The sequence below is a fragment of the Rhinoderma darwinii genome, unplaced genomic scaffold (genome assembly GCF_050947455.1).
Source record: "Rhinoderma darwinii isolate aRhiDar2 unplaced genomic scaffold, aRhiDar2.hap1 Scaffold_543, whole genome shotgun sequence".
NCBI classification, from domain to species: Eukaryota; Metazoa; Chordata; class Amphibia; order Anura; family Rhinodermatidae; genus Rhinoderma; species Rhinoderma darwinii.
The window spans coordinates 116,493-136,974 of record NW_027464093.1 but is presented as its reverse complement, the minus strand read 5'-3'; the positions used below and the strand labels follow the sequence as shown (position 1 = coordinate 136,974).

Genomic DNA, 20,482 nt, shown 5'->3' with positions numbered 1-20,482 from the left:
GGCACGTTTGGCATGTTGGTTGCTATGCCAGATGGGGATGGGATGTAGGTGGCATCATTCCGTAGTTGCATTTCCATTTTGATTGGATTTGTGTAGCGCTATGGTTGGTAATGGTGTATGGAACTGAGAAGTCCTGGACAGACGAGGCCAGGAAATGTAGATGCATGGAAACCCCTTGAATTGATGTCTCGACATCAAGGTCCTTTTGACATCTTGGTAATAGAAAGTCGTTCTACTGGAGAACCTAACCACGGATATGAAACGAGCCAGTGACCCGGAATGGATCGTCTTCAATTAGGGCACCATTCCATCTATCAAATGACCCCGGAAGTGGCAAACTGGTGGCTGGGAGAAGTGAGACGCACCTCTAACACCATACATATTGTGTCATACATATAACCTTATATAACAACGTATAACACATACTGTATATTTACCCCATATGTATAACCCTGTGTGTATATATAGGGTACCATAGGTAAATGTATCCCACATGATTTGCTGCTGAACATACAGATTGAGCCCCCCTCCCCCCGCCGATTATTCTTCTCCATATTTATGAGTCTGGGAAATAATCAGGGAGGATTCTATGAGTGAAGTCAATAATGGGGGCGTCTGATTATTTCTTACATAGTTCTCAGCTCTGCTATGTTTAGCTTCACTTCATGATCACATCCGTCATCTGGACCTACTTATTATATCTGGAAACATGAGGTCATAATGCCCCCCCATATTGCCCCTCATTATCTTTCATTAATACCCCCATGACTTGACCCTCGTTCTGCTGCTCATTCACCCTCATCATATCCCGGCCGGACTATTGCAACCTCCTCCTCTGTAATCAAAACCCGACTGCATGTGATCTGTGGTTGTCCTGGAAGAGACAAGTAAAGCCACGGAGCGAGACGCAGAGGCTGCTGGGTAATGGGATGTGATGATAGTGAGGAGATATACATTATTAAAGTGTTTATTAACCCTGCATTGTCCGGGCACCGAGCGACGCTCCTTTCGCCGTTCACAGCTCCGTGTCTGGGTGTCACGCTCAGCAGCTGACTTTCTCACTTAATCCTGATCCGTTTGTGGGATTAGATGAGATTACAGACTGCCGCTAAGTGCAATTAAGGAATTTAACGTGGATCAGTTTGGTATTTCCCTCTTCTGTAATATGGGTCTTACCCTGATATTTGGAGCCCACGGAGGGTACAAGACAGGGACGGGTAGAGACGGGCAGTGACAACTCCACAACTTGTTATTACAGTGAAGCTCCACCGTAGAGGGACATTCACTGTTATGTTATGGAATGGTATTCTAAGCAATTCTCCGTCCTCCCTTTATGCCCGGGAGTAATAGAGCTTCTTCCTCCCAGGGCCGGCAGCACAATACATAAACTGTTTAGACACCAGTAGTTAGCAGAGGGGTAGCAGATAGCGGGGGCAATGGGAGAGGTTATTGATGACCGGATAGGAGGACGTTGCGTTATTCAAGATGTTACATCGGTCTGAACTACGAGCAGTCGCGTCAGTCAGGGAGGGGGGATCCCCAGGATGTCTCCAAAGTCTGAGTTGTTTTGAGTGGGCGCAACCTGGTCCTCAGCCAGGACTACAGCAGCCGCAGATTGATACTGATCACAAGGCTCATCCTGCATTGATCTCACCTCTAATAGTCACTTTTATTCTGTATCATCCCTCAATTCCATGCAATCTGGCAGAACCTATAGCTCTGTTTATCCCGAGATTCCCAACTGAAGGCCAGAGCTGCAGTGAACACTGACACAGGCCGAGCAGGGGGAGGTAGAGGCCCAGGGGTACATGTGCCATCAGGAGATGTACAAAGATGGGTGACAACCCCCACCGAAACCATAATAGCTGCCGTCTGTGGTCGTCACTGAACATCACGATAACTCAGACGTCTCACATCTCATGGAGGGATATTTCTAGCCATTTTTTATTATTAATTAAGTGCAACGCGGCCTAATGAGGTCTTATATAATTGTGGTGTGACAGAATCTAGAGATTCTACCACTCATCACCGACTACACGTTTCCTGGAACGACCTTATGTCCTTGATCATTTCCAGTTACAGGTCGGAATGGGAATTCTATCCCTTTGCAGACCTCAGCTGAAATCCCCCATCCATTCCTTCTTCTTGCAGGTCTTAGTCAGAATTGAGTTGGCGTCTCTTGGTTGACGGGTCAATAAGACAGCACCCCCAGCAGACTGTTAGCAGCCATTGCAGTCTGCTGAATTGAGGCAACAGCTCAAAAAAACAGGAGAACCCGGAGACATCTGTGACCAAATCCTTGTTATGGCTGACTCTTCTCTAATGTTTAGGTGATTGGATATTCTCAGTTCTGTAGTAGAAATGATCAGTATGAGTAATCCCAGGTCTCTACATGTAACAGCACGGGATCGTGGGATAGGAAGTGTGAACCATTTGGCCAATTAGTCATAGTCCAGGGACTTCATGCGCAACCACTTTTATTATGAACGTGTCCAACCATTCACACATACAGTAGATGGGACCATGGTCTAGAGCTATATATAAGGTCATTCAGGCCACGTTCACAGGATACAGACCACGAGTATCCTCAGTCTCTGTAGGAATGACAGCCACCAGTGACACGTGATATATTCTACCTGAATGCTTTCTGAATATTTTTTCTCTTCTTACTTGCAGCAAAGGCCGGTGAAGCAGTCACTCAGCAAGTCCCTATGCCGTGAATCTCATTGGAAATGTCTCCTGTTGTCTCTCCTCATCTATGGCTGCATGGGTGCCATGACCTGGTGCCATGTTACCAAAGTCACTCGCTTGACCTTTGACAGTGCCTATAAGGGTAACTCCATGATGTATCACGACAGTCCCTGCTCCAACGGCTACATCTACATCCCCCTGGCCTTCCTCGTTATGCTGTATGTGGTCTACCTGGTGGAGTGCTGGCACTGTTACACACGAAATGAGCTGCAATATAAAGTGGATGTTGAGAGTGTACAGGAACGAGTGCAGAGGATGCAGCAGGCGACACCATGCATCTGGTGGAAGGCTATCAGCTACCATTATGTACGCAGGACTCGTCAGGTAACTCGTTATCGAAATGGAGATGCGTACACCACTACCCAAGTCTACCACGAGCGTGTCAATACTCATGTGGCGGAATCAGAGTTTGACTACAACAACTGTGGAGTGAAAGACGTCTCCAAAGACCTGACTGACTTAGACAGCTATCCAGTCACACGGCTAAGGTTCACCAAATGCTTCAGTTTTGCGAATGTGGAGTCAGAAAACTCATACTTGACCCAGAGGGCAAGGTTTTTCACAGAGAATGAGGGTTTGGATGACTACATGGAGGCTCGAGAAGGCATGCACCTAAAAAATGTGGACTTCAAGGAATACATGGTTGCGTTTTCTGATCCGGATAACATTCCATGGTACGTGTCCCACTACATCTTCTGGGTGGCAGCTCTCCTAACGCTGTCCTGGCCACTAAGGGTTCTCAATGAGTACCGCACTTCGTGTGTTCACTACCATGTAGAAAAGCTCTTTGGCTTCGACTTTACGCCAGTGACACCGGCTGATGATCGTACCATATGCCAAAGAATGCCACGTGTTAACACAATCGACAGTACAGAGCTGGAGTGGCACATACGGTCCAATCAGCAACTGGTGCCCAGCTACTCTGAGGCTGTTCTGATGGATCTAGTGGGCATCTCTTCAGGTTATACATCCTGCACGTACACTCGTGGTTATCGCCAGAACTGTGAGCGGTGTCATCGCACTATGAGCAGCTCTTCCATTTTTTCCCGTAGTGCCCTCAGTATCTGTAATGGCAGTCCCAGAATCCCCTTCAGCAGCAGTCGCTTCTCTCTGGGACGTTTATATGGATCTCGCCGGAGTTGTTTGTGGCAGAGCCGCAGTGAAAGCCTCAATGAGCAGAGTTGTCCAACAGAACAGACCCGGCTGTCCAGCCAGGTGACTGTGGAGGAGGAGGAACCTCCACCATACCAAGACGCTCTCTACTTCCCCATCCTCATTGTCCATCGTAATGAAGGCTGTACAAACCACGACCACCGACGTCTCCACCGTAACGGCTCTTGTGTAGAAACATCACTGTGATAGGCTTGTTACCATGTTCCAGGATATTTCTGTGTCTCCACCACAAGAGTGATGATCATGGACAGCCCAGTACCATGCAAAACACCCCACAGGTGGAACCTCATAAATACTATGGCGTCTTTGCATCTGTGAAGAACACGAAAGTAAAGCAAGCAGATCCATAGATGATTCTCAGAGAATGCCTCAGCTCATGGATTCTTTAAAGACTATCACGTAGACAAGCTATGACACAAGGATATTGAGCACATTTTTATGCGGAGACCTAGATGTGGATTGAGCCATAGTGAACCCTGTACAATGTCAGAATGGGGATCGGGCAGCAAAGACTGACAAATGTGACCAAAACACTGGAGAATCCAGTTACTGATCTTTAATACAAGCCTGGTTGGGGTGTCAGAGATCAGGTGCTATGTGGACCAGTACAGGACTAAGTATTTCACATATAGTAGCAAACAATTAGGCAATAGTCCATGGACCAATGAGCATCATCCATTCATCCGCAGATCATCTCCAACAGCATTTAGTAAAGTTCTAGGGTCAATCGCTGGTCGCCGGTGAACGGTCCATCGCAGGGTTATCCTACTGCGGGGACTGCAAGATGAAGGCCTGTCTATATGGGAGGAATAAGTGGACTATACACATCACTACAATGCGAGGGCCGGTGCAGGTGGGATCACGATGGACTCTTCACTCTCACTTCTCTCTTATTTTTACACTTCCGCCAAACATAAAATGCATTGAATATTTATGTCCACTCAGCGTAAGGAGGACGCATCTGCTCTACGTATATTCAGCATGAAGAACTTCAGGTTGTATATACACAAGTATAGTTCTCACTTCTCTGAAATGATCTTTTATTGCATGTCACGTTTCTCTTGAGTTCTGGATGTAACACACACTGGACACGTATGTGGCGTGATCCCTGAAGCTGCGGTGCGTTCAGATATCATGTCCGCCGCAGGAATCATCAGTATTGTACATATCAGCCGACACTTATTTGTCTCTGAGTAGCTGTAGTCTCCCGATGCGACGCTGGTCAGTGGATAAGATAGGAGACTCGGCCATCGTCTATACACGGAGACACGGGAACCTCTCCGAATACTAGAATATACCTCACAAGCCTTAAGAGCAAACCCCTGGACCCCCGCAGATTAGGAAATACTGGAACTTTAGACTTGGCTACATGATGACGACGAGTCACTTGTGACTATCAAACAATTTCCTACCGTGTCAGGAATTTTGTAATATTTGCAAAGTCTCTTGTAAGTTTTTTCCCCATAGGAAATAATTAAAGTCAAACTGTGATTTCCTGTGACTTTTAGTCCCCGTGTAGCCTGAGCCTAAATACAGTCTCATTTTACAAAAATATTTGGAAGTCGCTGAAATAGTGAAGTTGCAATCAGTCATATTGTTATTTCAGTTACCGACAGGTCCCATATTGTTACATTTAGTTACAAACAGTCCCGTATTGTTACATTAAATTACAGAATCCCGTATTGTTACATTCGGTTACCGACAGTCCCATATTGTTACATTAGATTACAGAGAGTCTCATATTGTTACATTAGATTACAGAGAGTCTCATATTGTTACATTAGATTACAGAGAGTCTCATATTGTTACATTCGGTTACCGACAGTCCCGTATTGTTACATTAAATTACAGAGAGTCCCGTATTGTTACATTCGGTTACCGACAGTCCGGTATTGTTACATTAAATTACAGAGAGTCCCATATTGTAACATTCAGTTACCGACAGTCCCGTATTGTTACATTAAATTACAGAGAGTCCCATATTGTAACATTCAGTTACCGACAGTCCCGTATTGTTACATTAAATTACAGAGAGTCCCGCATTGTTACATTCGTTTACCGACAGTCTCGTATTGTTACATTAAATTACAGAGAGTCCCATATTGTAACATTCAGTTACCGATAGTCCCGTTTTGTTCAATTCAGTTTCTGACAGTTCCGTATAGTTACATTCAGTTACATAGTTACTAGGTTGAAAGAAGACAAATGTCCATCAACTCATCCTCTGTCAGATCCAGAAAATTAGTCCAGAGGAAGCAATTTCCAACTTTATAGACAAGTCTTTGGATGGGTCATGTACACAGTTAGGGCCCCTATATATAAGAGGCACGGCCTATATATGTCATATACCCTTCCACATTCCGAGAAAACCTTCATTCAGCTATTTACATCTATTGTTCATTCCTATGCGGGATCATTTTTGGAGATTTCTGAAAGTTTGGAAGATGTGTATATATATATATAAATAAAGATGGTAATAGACGGTTTGATGGGTTCATACAGTAGGAGTACAAGCTGTTCACTATAATTCTAATGCCAGGGACACCTTCACGGCCTACAGGAACAGCTTCTCGTATAGGAAACTCTGTGCTGGAGTGAGGAGCTCAATCTCATACTGAAGAGGTTCTGCGTTTCCTCTTAATCTCCGCCCCTTGCGACTTATCATGTCACCAGGGGATTTCTGGGAATGAATCATATAGAAATTAGGATGCCAGGCTACAATGAGAGGGACAACTTCTTTAGCATTAGGAGAAAATCAAATCCTAGTTAAGTCTTAGAGACCTTCATATAATGCCTAGGAAAGGTTGTATTCCAGACACTACACCCCCACTGCAGACTGCTATACATATTACTACAGCAGTGGAGGGTCCGCACAGGAAATGAGGGCTTGTTCTTCAAAAGATTCCAGTTGTTTAGAGCAGGAAATCCAGAAAGGGACATTCCATGAGACTGAACCTTTCACAGGTGATATTTGTAATATAGAGACACTGACCACAGGCAGAAACTACTATAGTTGAATAGTAAGAGGCAGGTGCTAATACAGGCAGACGTTAAAGGGCAGGCACCACGACAAGCGGTTAGTGAGAGGCAGTAGATACTATAAGAGGCAGGAGCTATTACAGGCGGACAGTGGGAGGTAGGAGCTACTACAGGCGGACAGTGGGAGGCAGGAGCTACTACAGGCGGACAGTGGGAGGCAGGAGCTACTACAGGCGGACAGTGGGAGGCAGGAGCTACTACAGGCGGACAGTGGGAGGTAGAATTTATCACAGGCAGACAGTGAGAGGCAGGACTAATTACAGGTGGACAATGAGAGGTAGGAGCTATTTCAGGTGAACAATAAAAGGCAATAGCTACTACAGGCGGACAGTGACAGGCAGGAGCTACTACAGGCGGACAGTGACAGGCAGGAACTACTACAGGCGGACAGTGAGAGGCAGGAGCTACTACAGGCGGACAGTTAGAGGCAGGAGCTACTACAGGCGGACAGTTAGAGGCAGGAGCTACTACAGGCGGACAGTTAGAGGCAGGAGCTACTACAGGCGGACAGTTAGAGGCAAGAGCTACTAAAGGCGGACAGTGAGAGGCAGGAGCTACTAAAGGCGGACAGTGAGAGGCAAGAGCTACTAAAGGCGGACAGTGAGAGGCAGGAGCTACTACAGGCGGACAGTGAGAGGCAGGAGCTACTACAGGCGGACAGTGAGAGGCAGGAGCTACTACAGGCGGACAGTGAGAGGCAGGAGCTACTACAGGCGGACAGTGAGAGGCAGGAGCTACTACAAGCGGACAGTGAGAGGCAGGAGCTACTACAGGTGGACAGTGAGAGGCAGAAGCTACTACAGGCGGACAGTGAGAGGCAGGAGCTACTACAGGCGGACAGTGAGAGGCAGGAGCTACTACAGGCGGACAGTGAGAGGCAGGAGCTACTACAGGCGGACAGTGAGAGGCAGGAGCTATTACAGGCTAACAGTGAGAGGCAGGAGCTACTACAGGTGGACAGTGAGAGGCAGAAGCTACTAAAAGACAGTGAAAGGCAGGAGCTGCTACAAGCGGACAGTGAGAGGCAAGAGCTACTACAAGCGGACAGTGAGAGGCAGAAGCTACTACAGGCGGACAGTGAGAGGCAGAAGCTACTACAGGCGGAGAGTAAGAGGCCTGAGCTACTACAAGCAGACAGTGAGAGGAAGGACATACTACAGACAGACAGTCAGAGGCAGGATCTATTACATGCAGATAGTGAGGAGCTACTACAGGCGGACAGTGAGAGGCAGAAGCTACTACAGGCGGACAGTGAGAGGAAGAACCTACTACAGGCGGAGAGTAAGAGGCCTGAGCTACTACAAGCAGACAGTGAGAGGAAGGACATACTACAGACAGACAGTCAGAGGCAGGATCTATTACATGCAGATAGTGAGGAGCTACTACAGGCGGACAGAGAGAGGCAGAAGCTACTACAGGCGGACAGTAAGAGGAAGAAGCTACTACAGGCGGACAGTGAAAGGCAGGAGCTGCTACAGTGGGACAGTATAAGGCAGGAGCTACTACAAGCGGACAGTGAGAGGAAGGAGCTATTACAGGTGCCAGTAAGAGGCAGGAGCTTCTACAGGCAGACAATGAAAAGCGGGAGCTACTACAGGCAGACAGCGAGAGGAAGTAGCTACTATAGGTGGACATTGAAGGGCAGGAGCTGCTACCAGCAGACAGTGGGAGGAAGGAGCTATGACAGGTGCACAGTGAGAGGCAGGAGCTATTACAGGAGGACAGTAAGTGGCAGGCGCTACTACAAGCGGACAGTGAGAGGAAGGAGATACAGACGGACAGTGAGAGGCTATTATAGCTGGCAGTGAGAGGCAGGAGTTACTACAGGCAGACATTGAAAGGCAGGAGCTGCTATAGGTGGACAGTGAGAGGAAGGAGTTTCTAGAGCCAGCGAGAGAGAGGCAGGAGGTATTACAGGAGCATAGTGAGAAGGAGCTACTACAGGCGGACAGTAAGAGGAAGAAGCTACTACAGGCGGACAGTGTGGGTCAGGAGTTATTACAGGCGGACACTGAAAGGCAGGAGCTTCTATAGGTGTACAGTGAGATGCAGGAGCTGCTACAGGCAGACAGCAAGAGGAAGGAGAGGCAACAGGCGGATATTGACTGGCAGGAGCTATTACAGGCAGGCATTGAAGGGCAGGAGCTATTACAGGCAGGCATTGAAGGGCATGAGTTATTACAGGTGGGTAGTGAGAGGCAGGAGCTACTATAGGTGGACAGTGAGAGGAAGGAGCTTCTAGAGCCAGCGAGTGAGAGGCAGGAGGTATTACAGGAGCTTAGTGAGAAGGTGCTACTACATGTAGACAGTAAGAGGAAGAAGCTACTACAGGCAGACAGTGTGGGTCAGGAGTTATTACAGGCGGACACTGAAAGTCAGGAGCTGCTATAGGTGTACAGTGAGATGCAGGAGCTGCTACAGGCAGACAGCGAGAGGAAGGAGCAGCAACAGGCGGATATTGACTGGCAGGAGCTATTACAGGCGGGTAGTGAGAGGCAGGAGCTACTATAAGTAGACAGCAAGAGGCAGTAGCTGTTATAGGCAGACATTGAAGGGCAGGCAGTTAGTGAAAGGCAGGAGCTACTATAATTTGACTGTAAGAGGCAGGAGCTACTGCAGGTGGACAGTAAGGAGCAGGAGCTAATACAGGTGGGTACATGATGGGTGTAGAAGAGGAAGGAGTTACTACAGGCAGACTGTGAGCTCATAGTATCTTGGTGTATCAGGGAGGCAGGAGGTTATACAGGTGGACACTTCGTACATTATGTGTGAGCTGCCAAATGTAGAAGGGTCATGTGTGGAAGCTGTAGGAGTGTGGAGCAGAATCGATACAGGTAGATAGGTGGCGGTCACAGCCGGTAGTGTGCAGGCAGGAGACCGGTTTCCCCTGTAATAACACTTATCTACAGACACAGTGAGTGATACACACAGCATGGCTGGGCAGACATTACTGGGTACAATCTGATCACAGACATAAAATTGGCTTTAGTTGCGTGTTTAACTTTCGACGCTCCCATCAGAAATGCTCAGTGAGGATAAAACTGCAGCACAGGGTTCCCCAAAACCATGTCAAGCGTCAGACATTCTGTGTAGTGATGACACTTTGTCACAGTCAGACCAGAAGTGTTTCCACGTTGACTTTCCAGCGTGCGCCTGAACTGTACGGCATGATGGCATCCCTGGCCTTGAAGGCAATAATCTCATTATCAATCTCCCCATTGCCTCTACCACCCTCAGTATCATGTGACCCCCACATAGATGCAAGCCCTGCGAGTGTCACCACTCCAGTATCTGCACTGCACATACAATTTTACAATATGTTTTGTGACGATTTTCTATGTCTTTTGTTACGTATCTGATGATATAACAAGGTATATATATATATATGTATATAGCTTTTACCACAATGTTGCCTTTTGGCTGCAATATTGAAGATTGTAAATGACATCTGTGTAATAAAGTCACAGACGAATCACTGACACTTTCATGTCGGCTTCTGGTGTCTTCATTAGTGATGAGCGAATATCTCAAAATTAGTTTCGTTGTCCGATTCGGTTGAACCTTCTTTCAGTTTCGTCTCAGTCCGAATAAATTAGTTGTGAATCAAAAGTGCCCTGAAAAGCCGTGTATGACTCTCTGAGGTCTTCTAGGACAGGATCCAATCTCTTTCAAGCTTTTTAAGGCCGAGACAGCAACATATATGGATATAGTAAATGGATGGTAACCGCCGGTCTATGCGCACTGCACTGTCAAGTATTTTTACAATTAAAAAACAGTTAAAAAAATGATCAATTTTTGGGAGTAGCAACAAATTTGGTGTCAATGTAAGAAAAAATAAATAATAGTATATATATATATATATTCCACCACTTTCAGCCCCACGACTACATGTGCCAGTGACCGCGTGCCTCATCGTCCTGGAAAGCGAAGGCGTAATGGCATTTTCTCTATTTGTAAAACATTGTCACTTGGACACAAACTACGCTGTATAACTGCTTGATACAGAATAATACGACAACTTTTGGTGCCAATATTATTAGCAGTTAGATATATGCAAAACAATGAGTGTAGAATGCCCGCGGTCGCTGACCACTGGAACTTCCCACTTACACCCTATGCAACCGCAGGGTGCGCGCGCTCAGTCACGGTCTTAAAGGGCCAGCACGCGCACCTGTCTGTTTCCCAATCAACCCACTGACACCCTGGACTTTAAAAAGTGTTCCGCCCTTCCTCTCTTTGACTGAGCCTTATTTGTATTCCTGCGTTCATCTGTGCAAATGGTCCCTTAGTTGTATCCTGCTCCCAGTGTTTCGGTATCCTGCTTCCCATATCCTGTTGCTATGTTTGTTCCGGAGCCTAAGTCTATTGTTGGAGTTGTGTGTGCCTCATTTGCCACGTCTGTTACCATCTCCCACGTTCGGTGTCATCTATGCCTGCTTCACCATGTCTGCTACTCCGAGTATCTGCCTGATCATCTACCCAGCGGCCTAATGGGTCCACATACCCTACAGACGTGACAGAGTGACATCATGTCTGTACCTGCAGGCAGCGGCACGCTATCATCACCAGGATTGATATTATCGAAGAAAATTTGTTAACAATGTGATGAAGATTGGTGATTCACAAATTAGTGTAAGAATTGTATAGCTGCAGCAGCACTAACTCACAGCAATGGCTCCCTGTCTAACACACGGATACTGACTGACTACTATCTCTCTATCAAATTATTATAAATCTAACTATTCTGTTCTCCGCAGTGTGAAACACACTCACTGACACTAATCCACTATCTGTATTCTGTGTTTTACTATCTCTCACTCTCTGTCTGACGTCCTCTTTCTCCTCTGTATTCTGTGTTTTACTTTCACTCTCTCTAAGACGTCCCCTCTCTCCCCTCTGTATCCCCACAAAGCAGCAGCATTTTCTGGATGGGCTGTTTATAGTGGCTAAGACACATATAACTGTCATCAGGCAGTGGGTACCTGTTCTTCACCGTGATCTGGTTGAGGCCTCGGTAGTCAATGCAGGGTTGTAGGGATCCATCTTTCTTCCTGACAAAGAAGAACCCAGCTCCGGCCGGGGATGAGGATTTACGAATGAAGCCCCTCTCCAGATTCTCTTTAATGTAGGATGACATAGACTGGGTCTCCAGCGGGGAGAGAGGATACACTCTACCGCGAGGAGGAGACGACTCAGGAACCAAGTCGATCGGACAATCATACGCTCAATGTGGTGGCAAGGACTCAGCTCCCTTCTTATCGAAGACATCGGAGAACATGGAGTTACAAGAAGGCAACCCTGCCAATGACTGAAGTGGAGGAGGCTGCGGCGAATGGATATGACCCAGACAGCGGTCAAGACACTTGGGACCCCACTGGAGAAACTCTCCAGAGTTCCAATCCAGGACTGGGGCGTGCAAACGGAGCCAAGGCGAACCCTGCAGCACGGGGTTGACGGCCTTGGACAGGACAAACAGGGAGATGAGCTCAGAATGAAGAGCTCCCACTTGAAGTCTTAATGGCTTGGTCACAGACACGACTGGGTCAGGCAATGGCAGTCCATCTACCGAGGCAACGATCAACGGCCTTTCCGGATGGACAGTGGGCAACTGAAGAAGTTCCACAAGGTCTTGGCAGATGAAATTGGCTGCAGAGCCGGAGTCCAGGTAGGCAGAGACCGGATGGGGCTTCTCGCCAGCAATGATGGTTACGGGAATGAACAGTTTGGAGGAGAGTTCTCGGTTAAATGCAGTAGCGCCCAGTGTTGTCTCTCCAGCCAAACCTGTTTTTTTTTTGGCTTCTGAGGACACAGACACACGACATGGCCAGCGAGGCCACAATATAAACAGAGTCCAGAGGTGCGCCTACGCTGTTTCTCCTGGACGGACAATTTTAGCCGATCCACTTTCATCGGAACCTCGGGCAAAGCAGTAGAAGGAGGCAAGAGGGGTTGCTGGAAGTTGGGCGCCAGTCTAGGAAGACGTCTCTCCTGACGAACCTCATGAGATCTGTCCCTCAGCCTTATGTCCACCCGAGTATCAAGCAGAATCAGGTCATTCAAGGCAGGTGGCAGATCTAGAGCGGCAAGTTCGTCCTTGATCTTGGGCGATAGGCCATGCCAGAAGGATGCCACCAAGGCTTCATTGTTCCAGGATAGTTCTCCTGCCAGGGTCCGGAACTGGATGGTGTATTCGCCCACGGAGGTTTCCTCCTGGCGAAGGTTAACGATAGCAGTGGCTGCTGATGATACTCGTCCTGGCTCCTCGAAAACAGTCTGGAATAACCGCACGAACCCCTGGAAGTCTTGGGTCTCGGGTCCCTGACGTTCCCAGATAGGATTTGCCGGCAAGTGGAGACATGATGAAGGCGATCTTGGTTCCGTCCGACGGAAATGCTCGGGCGTGCAGGGTAAAATGGATATAGCATTGACTTGCGTCTCCATAGAACCGAAAAGGTAATGGCAGCGAGAACCGAGGATCCGAGCCGGAACTGCCAGGAGATGTAGCAGGAGGATCGATCTGAGGAGCTTGCATAGACGCAGGAAGGGAAGCAGCTAGTGACCCTAGCTGCTGTGCCAAGGAGTCCACTGCCACAAGAAGTTGATCCGGTCTTGCTTGGAGATCCTGCAGGTCCGCCTGCATGGCTTGGGAGGGTGACATGCCCTTGAATTGGCCAGCGGAGTCCATGGCCTGAGCGTACTGTCACGATGCAGGGTGTAGACCCACTGGACTGTACTGCGTAGCGGAACGGCAGCTGACCAAACAGGTAAGTACAGAGTCTATAGTCCAGAGAGGGTACCTGTCGCAACTTGGACAGCAGAAAGGCAGTCTCGGCTGGCGGCAGGTAGACGTCAGGCGTGAAGTGGCAGAACAGGTGTGGTATACAGCACAGAACGACAACAGCTCAACACGGTACTGGATCTGGATAGCACGGGAAACAGGATACAGGAAGAGGGAACACTAGGAAACTAGAAGACACTAGGGGACCATTAGCAAGACGAACTTTGGGAAACAAACAACGCTCAGGCAAAGAACAAGGGGGCAGGGCCCTTTTTATAGCCCAGTAGCCTTTCTGGGCTAGATTGCAGACTTCCTGCAATATGCGCGCCCTCCGGGAGACAGTCTCGAAACCAGGAAGTGAGTGCCGGCGCCTCACAAGAGGACGACGCTGCCAGGAACTCAGATGTCCATGGCCACGGCCATCGAGGGGCAAGTCAGAACGACGGGCCGTGGCCATAGACGTTACAGTTACTCACACCTATACCGCTCGTGATTGGTAGAGCTAGAGAAAGGGGTTTCTGAAAGGCATTATGGGGAAGCCCACCAGCTCATATTATCCTTCTTTTCTGTCTTCTGAACTGTAAGTTGGTGGCTGGCATTTTAAGCGACTTGTCTGGAATAAATCCCCAACTTTCGGAGCATTTGTAACAAATTCAATTTGTGTGGAACCGATTTACTCATCTCTAGTCTTCATTGACAATCAAGTCTGCCAGGAGCAGAATTAATGTAAATCATATGTAATACCTTCCAGATATAGGCACTTATTTTCTGCGTCATAGCTAATCAATGTACAGGAGCAAATGAAAGCTTAAAGAGACCATGTAGTCATACCAAAAAATGACACAGATTAACCCGCCGGTAGGAGACCGGTGATAAACAGCCCTGGAAAGTGTAACATTAAAATATATAAACCTGTGATGATCATTTCCAACTGTCCCGGGCAGAGCTTGACTGTCACACGACTGAGGGCATCCATGTAGAGAAATAACGTAAGAGCCGGCGTCTGACACCGCCATGCTGGTGCAAAATCCGAATCATGGAGAGAACAGCTACAATGTAGAGACCATACTGTAACAGTGAGGAGCTTTTATGTAGTTATATAATATGGACAGACAATGGAGCGCACTATTCCTACTATTCCATCTATTTCAGCCTCCCCGGTATCTACCCCAGTGTTCACTTGTCCCTGGTCCTAGCAATGACTGGATGGCAATGTCAAGTGAACAATGTAGGAAACTAGTGTTTATTTAGAGTCTATAGTGAATAGACAACGGGGGTAATAATAATCAGGGTCCGGGGTCTTCTCCAGCTCACTAATCCAATATTGATGTGAACAACTGTGTCTGCTGGGCCTGGACCCGGCTGCGCTCCTGATTACCCCTTAGAACCTGATTCATGTAGAACTCACTCTCCTGCCCCACGTCCGTCAGACGAAGATCAAACTCCAACATCGTCTTGTTCTCAGACATTCCTTCCAGGAGCTGCTTCCCGCCATCCTGTGGGCAAGACGTGCAAATAAGAACACATGACCCCGGGAGGACACAGATCACATGACAAATAAGAACACATGACCCCGGGAGGACACAGATCACATGACAAATAAGAACACATGACCCCGGGAGGACACAGACCACATGACAAATAAACACATGACCCCGGGAGGCCACAGATCACATGACAAATAAACACATGACCCCGGGAGGACACAGATCACATGACAAATAAACACATGACCCCGGGAGGATACAGATCACATGACAAATAAACACATGACCCCGGGAGGATACAGATCACATGACAAATAAACACATGACCCCGGGAGGACACAGATCACATGACAAATAAACACATGACCCCGGGAGGACACAGATCACATGACAAATAAGAACACATGACCCCGGGAGGACACAGATCACATGACAAATAAACACATGACCCCGGGAGGACACAGATCACATGACAAATAAACACATGACCCCGGGAGGACACAGATCACATGACAAATAAGAACACATGACCCTCAAGGACACAGATCACATGACAAATAAGAACACATGAGCCCAGATGATACAGATCACATGACAAATAAGAACACATGACCCGGGAGGACACAGATCACATGACAAATAAGAACACATGACCCCAGATGATACAGATCACATGACAAATAAGAACACATGACCCGGGAGGACACAGATCACATGACAAATAAACACATGACCCCGGGAGGATACAGATCACATGACAAATAAGAACACATGACGCCAGAGGATACAGATCACATGACAAATAAACACATGACCCCGGGAGGATACAGATCACATGACAAATAAACACATGACCCCGGGAGGATACAGATCACATGACAAATAAACACATGACCCCGGGAGGATACAGATCACATGACAAATAAACACATGACCCCGGGAGGATACAGATCACATGACAAATAAACACATGACCCCGGGAGGACACAGATCTCATGACAAATAAACACATGACCCCGGGAGGACACAGATCACATGACAAATAAACACATGACCCCGGGAGGACACAGATCACATGACAAATAAACACATGACCCCGGGAGGACACAGATCACATGACAAATAAGAACACATGACCCCGGGAGGACACAGATCACATGACAAATAAACACATGCCCCCCGGGAGGACACAGATCACATGACAAATAAGAACACATGACCCTCAAGGACACAGATCACATGACAAATAAGAACACATGACCCCAGATGATACAGATCACATGAGAAATAAGAACACATGACCCGGGAGGACACAGATCACATGACAAATAAGAACACATGACCCCAGATGATACAGATCACATGACAAATAAGAACACATGACCCGGGAGGACACAGATCACATGACAAATAAACACATGACCCCGGGAGGATACAGATCACATGACAAATAAACACATGACCCCGGGAGGACACAGATCACATGACAAATAAACACATGACCCCGGGAGGACACAGATCACATGACAAATAAGAACACATGACCCCGGGAGGACACAGATCACATGACAAATAAACACATGACCCCGGGAGGACACAGATCACATGACAAATAAGAACACATGACCCCGGGAGGACACAGATCACATGACAAATAAACACATGACCCCGGGAGGACACAGATCACATGACAAATAAACACATGACCCCGGGAGGACACAGATCACATGACAAATAAGAACACATGACCCCGGGAGGACACAGATCACATGACAAATAAACACATGACCCCGGGAGGACACAGATCACATGACAAATAAACACATGACCCTGGGAGGACACAGATCACATGACAAATAAGAACACATGACCCCGGGAGGACACAGATCACATGACAAATAAGAACACATGACCCCGGGAGGACACAGATCACATGACAAATAAGAACACATGACCCCGGGAGGACACAGATCACATGACAAATAAACACATGACCCCGGGAGGACACAGATCACATGACAAATAATAATTAATCCGCCTCATATGGAGAGGTTACCCTGTGACCTGGCTTGTACTTTTGTGATTGATCATTTGGGCAAAAGTTCGATGTTATTGGTTATTTAAAAAATTCCCTAATAATGACTTAAATAAGAAAATAAATATCATCAGTTGATGCGTCTGGTGCCTACCAGGCCGATGCGGTTGCAGGAGATGTTGACGCTCTTTAACGATGCGTTGTGGGAGAGGACGTGTGTGAGGACGGTCGCCGTGGCTTCAGACAACTCATTGCTGCCGATATGAAGCACCTCCAGGCTGGTGTTCTGCAGCAGAGCATTGCACAGAGCCTGCCCACCCTCGTCCCCCATGTGGTTGAGCCGTAGATTCAGGATCCGGAGGGTGTTGTTCTTGGTGAGGGCGTGAGCGATGGCCTGCGCCCCGGGCGCCCGGATCTTGTTGTTGCACAGGTTCAGGATCTGGAGTTGGCTTTGGTTGAGCAGCTTCCCAACTGCACGGGCCCCTCTGTCGCAGATCTGGTTGTGTGAGAGGTCAAGGTGAACCAGGGTCGGGTGGTGGAGAAGACTCCTGATCAGAACACGAACCTTCTGGTCATCAACCTCACTCCTGTGCAGCCTGAACACCTTCAAAGAGGAGACAAGAAAGATGTCAGACAAATGTTCTCTAACCTCCTCCTGTGTGACCGGTTTACTCGGCCCCCCAGCAACAAGATGGATGAAGGACAAGACCCAAGAACATGGAGAAGACTCGGGGCTCAACACACAAGACTGGACATTCAGAAGAAACGCGGGTCATCCGGTCACCAGAAACCACTTGATATAATCATCGTACAATGAAACGTTCCGCAACCTGCTAATAGACAGTTCACACTTCTGCTTGCTGCCAGTGAATGTAAACATTCATTGTTTATATCCAGAGGCTGAAAATCCATCCAGACCTAAGAAGCGGCGCTCACCAAGGGTGGTATAAAATCCTTTATTGTGATCCTAAAAGGTATCACAGTGGGAAATCCAGGACTACATCATACTAGGACCACAGTAAAGGATTTTATACGACGCTTGGTGAGCGCCGCTTCTTTCTTCTGGACTTTTATTGTGCGGCATTGCCTGTACCCGTCTGAGCAGCGCCCTTGCCGCCTCTTGTGGGCTTCATACCCTACCCCCCCGGAATTTGTCAGACAGCGGATTATGGGGTAGTGTCAGCCGTCCACCTACTTTGTTTTCCATCCCGACCTAATACTTCTCATCCTCTGAACACCCTGGACTCCAGACTTATACAATTTACCTGCGCTGATACACTGTAACAAACTATCAGAACAGATGAGACATTTGTTCTGTTGATGTCTTTATTCTCACAGAGTCTAACTACACTGTACATTGTAACAAACTCTCAGCTGTAAGAAATAACAGGTTCTGCTGCTGCTGTTTAGAGGACAGAGAATTGTCTAGACTGGTTTTCTCACAGCTGACGCTTTGTTACAATTTATCCAATTTGGTTCTAATAATAATAATAATAATAATAATATTGGCTTTAATCAGTATCTATGGCTACAGCTGTTCTCCAATCAGTTAGCCATTATTCACACGACAGGGTTTCCCGTCCGGGTGACAGCCGTTCATAAATCGTCCGTCACCCGGCTGCAGTAGGAACAATAGACTCCTAATGAGGCCATTCACACAACCAATTTTTTGACGGCCCGGGAAACCTGGCCGTCAAAAAATGAAACATGCCCTATTTTCGGCCGTTTACCCAGCCGCCCGGCTCCCATAGAAGTCTATGGGGCCGGGTAATACACGGCCATCACCAGAATGTGTCCCGAGTGATGGCCGGGTCTACCGTCGCTCACGCTCTCTCTCCTCCTCCTCCTCCTCACAGTGCAGAGTGCATGTGAGGAGGAGGGTCTTTTTACGCTCCCTGTAGAAGTCGGAATCTCCAATCCCCCGCCGGGGATTGGGGATTCCGCTACAGGAGAAGTGCGTGACTACACTGTCCATATATGGACATTGAAGTCAGTGACTTCTCCTGGAATGTGGGGGGGGGGGGGTGCAACCTACAGGGGACTTGGTGGCATCACCTACAGGGGACTTGGTGGCATCACCTACAGGGGGCTGGGTGGCATCACCTACAGGGGGCAGGGTGGCATTACCTACAGGGGACTGGGTGGCATCACCTACAGGGGACTTGGTGGCATCACCTACAGGGGGCTGGGTGGCATCACCTACAGGGGGCAGGGTGGCATTACCAACAGGGAGCTGGGTGGCATTACCTACAAGGGGCTGGGTGGCATTACCAACAGGGAGCTGGGTGGCATCGCCTGCAGGGGGCTGGGTGGCATTACCTGCAGGGGGCTGGGTGGCATTACCTGCAGGGGGCTGGGTGGCATTACCTGCAGGGGGCTGGGTGGCATTACCTACAAAGGGCTGTGTGTGTCAACAAAGTTAAATTAAATTCATCCGATTTTAAAACGGACAGGGAAAAAAAACGGATGCAAAACGGGTCAAAATCGGCCGTTAAAAACGGCAACACGGCCCGGAACGGAATCGGTACGGATGCAAACCGGCCCTGTCGTGTGAATGAGGCCTTACCTTCAGGTTCTTGAATGTCCTGAGCGTGTTGGCGAGCAACGCACAGTCCCGATCAGTGAACCTGAAAAGGTTCCACTCAAAGTTCATGCCGCAACCCCTCACTCCGTAGACCAGGTGCAACTCGTGCAGGTCACACAGGGAAGCGGCAATAAGGTTCAGATCGAAGTGGTCCACGGAGGGTGACTCCGCACCGGCCTCACTGCCGGAGTCCGACACGTCCTCAGCCTCGTCCTCCTTCCTCTTCTCCACCTTCACCGGCGGGAGCAGCTGCCGGATCTCCAGTCTTCTCACATAGTTCTTGCTGAGTTCTGCCGCGTTACAGATGGGTTCTGGGTCTGTCAGGTCCGGGATAAAGCGCTCAATGAGGTTCTCCAGGTGTCTCTCAAAGTAAAGCCTCTTCCAGCTGTGGCCGTAGTGGGAGATGTCGCAGGAAGGCCAGCGCTCCGTGCCGCAGCGCCTCCAGTAATCCTCATGGCTGATCAGGTTGGCAGTCACTGGCAGGGGCAGCGCGGTGGAGAGCCGCTCCAGGACCCGCGATCTGTGCTTGGGAAGAAGCTTTTCCAAGATGGGATTGTCTGCAGGTCAGAAGTACAAGAGGCAAAACAGAACAGAACACAATTATGTTTTTGAAAAAGTTCAATTAAAAATCTCCC

At 48.2% G+C, this 20,482-nt stretch overlaps 3 protein-coding genes across 4 annotated transcripts in view; 2 read left to right on the top strand and 1 right to left on the bottom strand.

The window, feature by feature from the left end:
- Positions 1 to 7,479, top strand: part of TMEM151B (transmembrane protein 151B) — a 33,340-nt gene extending 25,861 nt beyond the window's left edge. For both annotated transcript variants that reach the window (XM_075848917.1, XM_075848916.1), the window contains one exon: positions 2,677 to 7,479. In XM_075848917.1, coding sequence (XP_075705032.1) covers positions 2,677 to 4,110 — 1,434 coding nt within the window. In that variant the 3' untranslated portion in view covers positions 4,111 to 7,479. The remainder of the gene's footprint in view (positions 1 to 2,676) is intronic.
- On the top strand, positions 4,185 to 10,450 carry LOC142722931 (uncharacterized). Its single transcript, XM_075848915.1, has 2 exons — positions 4,185 to 4,253; positions 7,479 to 10,450. Exons 1-2 carry the CDS (start codon positions 4,185 to 4,187, stop codon positions 8,769 to 8,771), a joined length of 1,362 nt encoding a protein of 453 aa, XP_075705030.1. The 3' UTR covers positions 8,772 to 10,450.
- Positions 10,451 to 14,963: 4,513 nt separating this feature from the next.
- The window catches only part of DRC5 (dynein regulatory complex subunit 5), a 35,353-nt gene continuing 29,834 nt past the window's right edge, over positions 14,964 to 20,482 (bottom strand). The window contains exons 3-5 of the mRNA XM_075848918.1: positions 19,830 to 20,404; positions 17,418 to 17,867; positions 14,964 to 15,237 (exon numbers count right to left, since the gene is read on the bottom strand). Of these exons, the coding sequence (XP_075705033.1) occupies positions 15,055 to 15,237; positions 17,418 to 17,867; positions 19,830 to 20,404 (1,208 nt within the window). The 3' untranslated portion in view covers positions 14,964 to 15,054. The remainder of the gene's footprint in view (positions 15,238 to 17,417; positions 17,868 to 19,829; positions 20,405 to 20,482) is intronic.

Coding starts and splice junctions, on each gene's coding strand:
- LOC142722931 (XM_075848915.1), top strand. CDS start 4,185: ATGCAAAACACCCCACAGGTGGAACCTCATAAATACTATGGCGTCTTT. Junction 4,254..7,478: donor CATCTGTGAAGAACACGAAA/GTAAAGCAAGCA, acceptor GCGGACAGTTAG/AGGCAAGAGCTACTAAAGGC.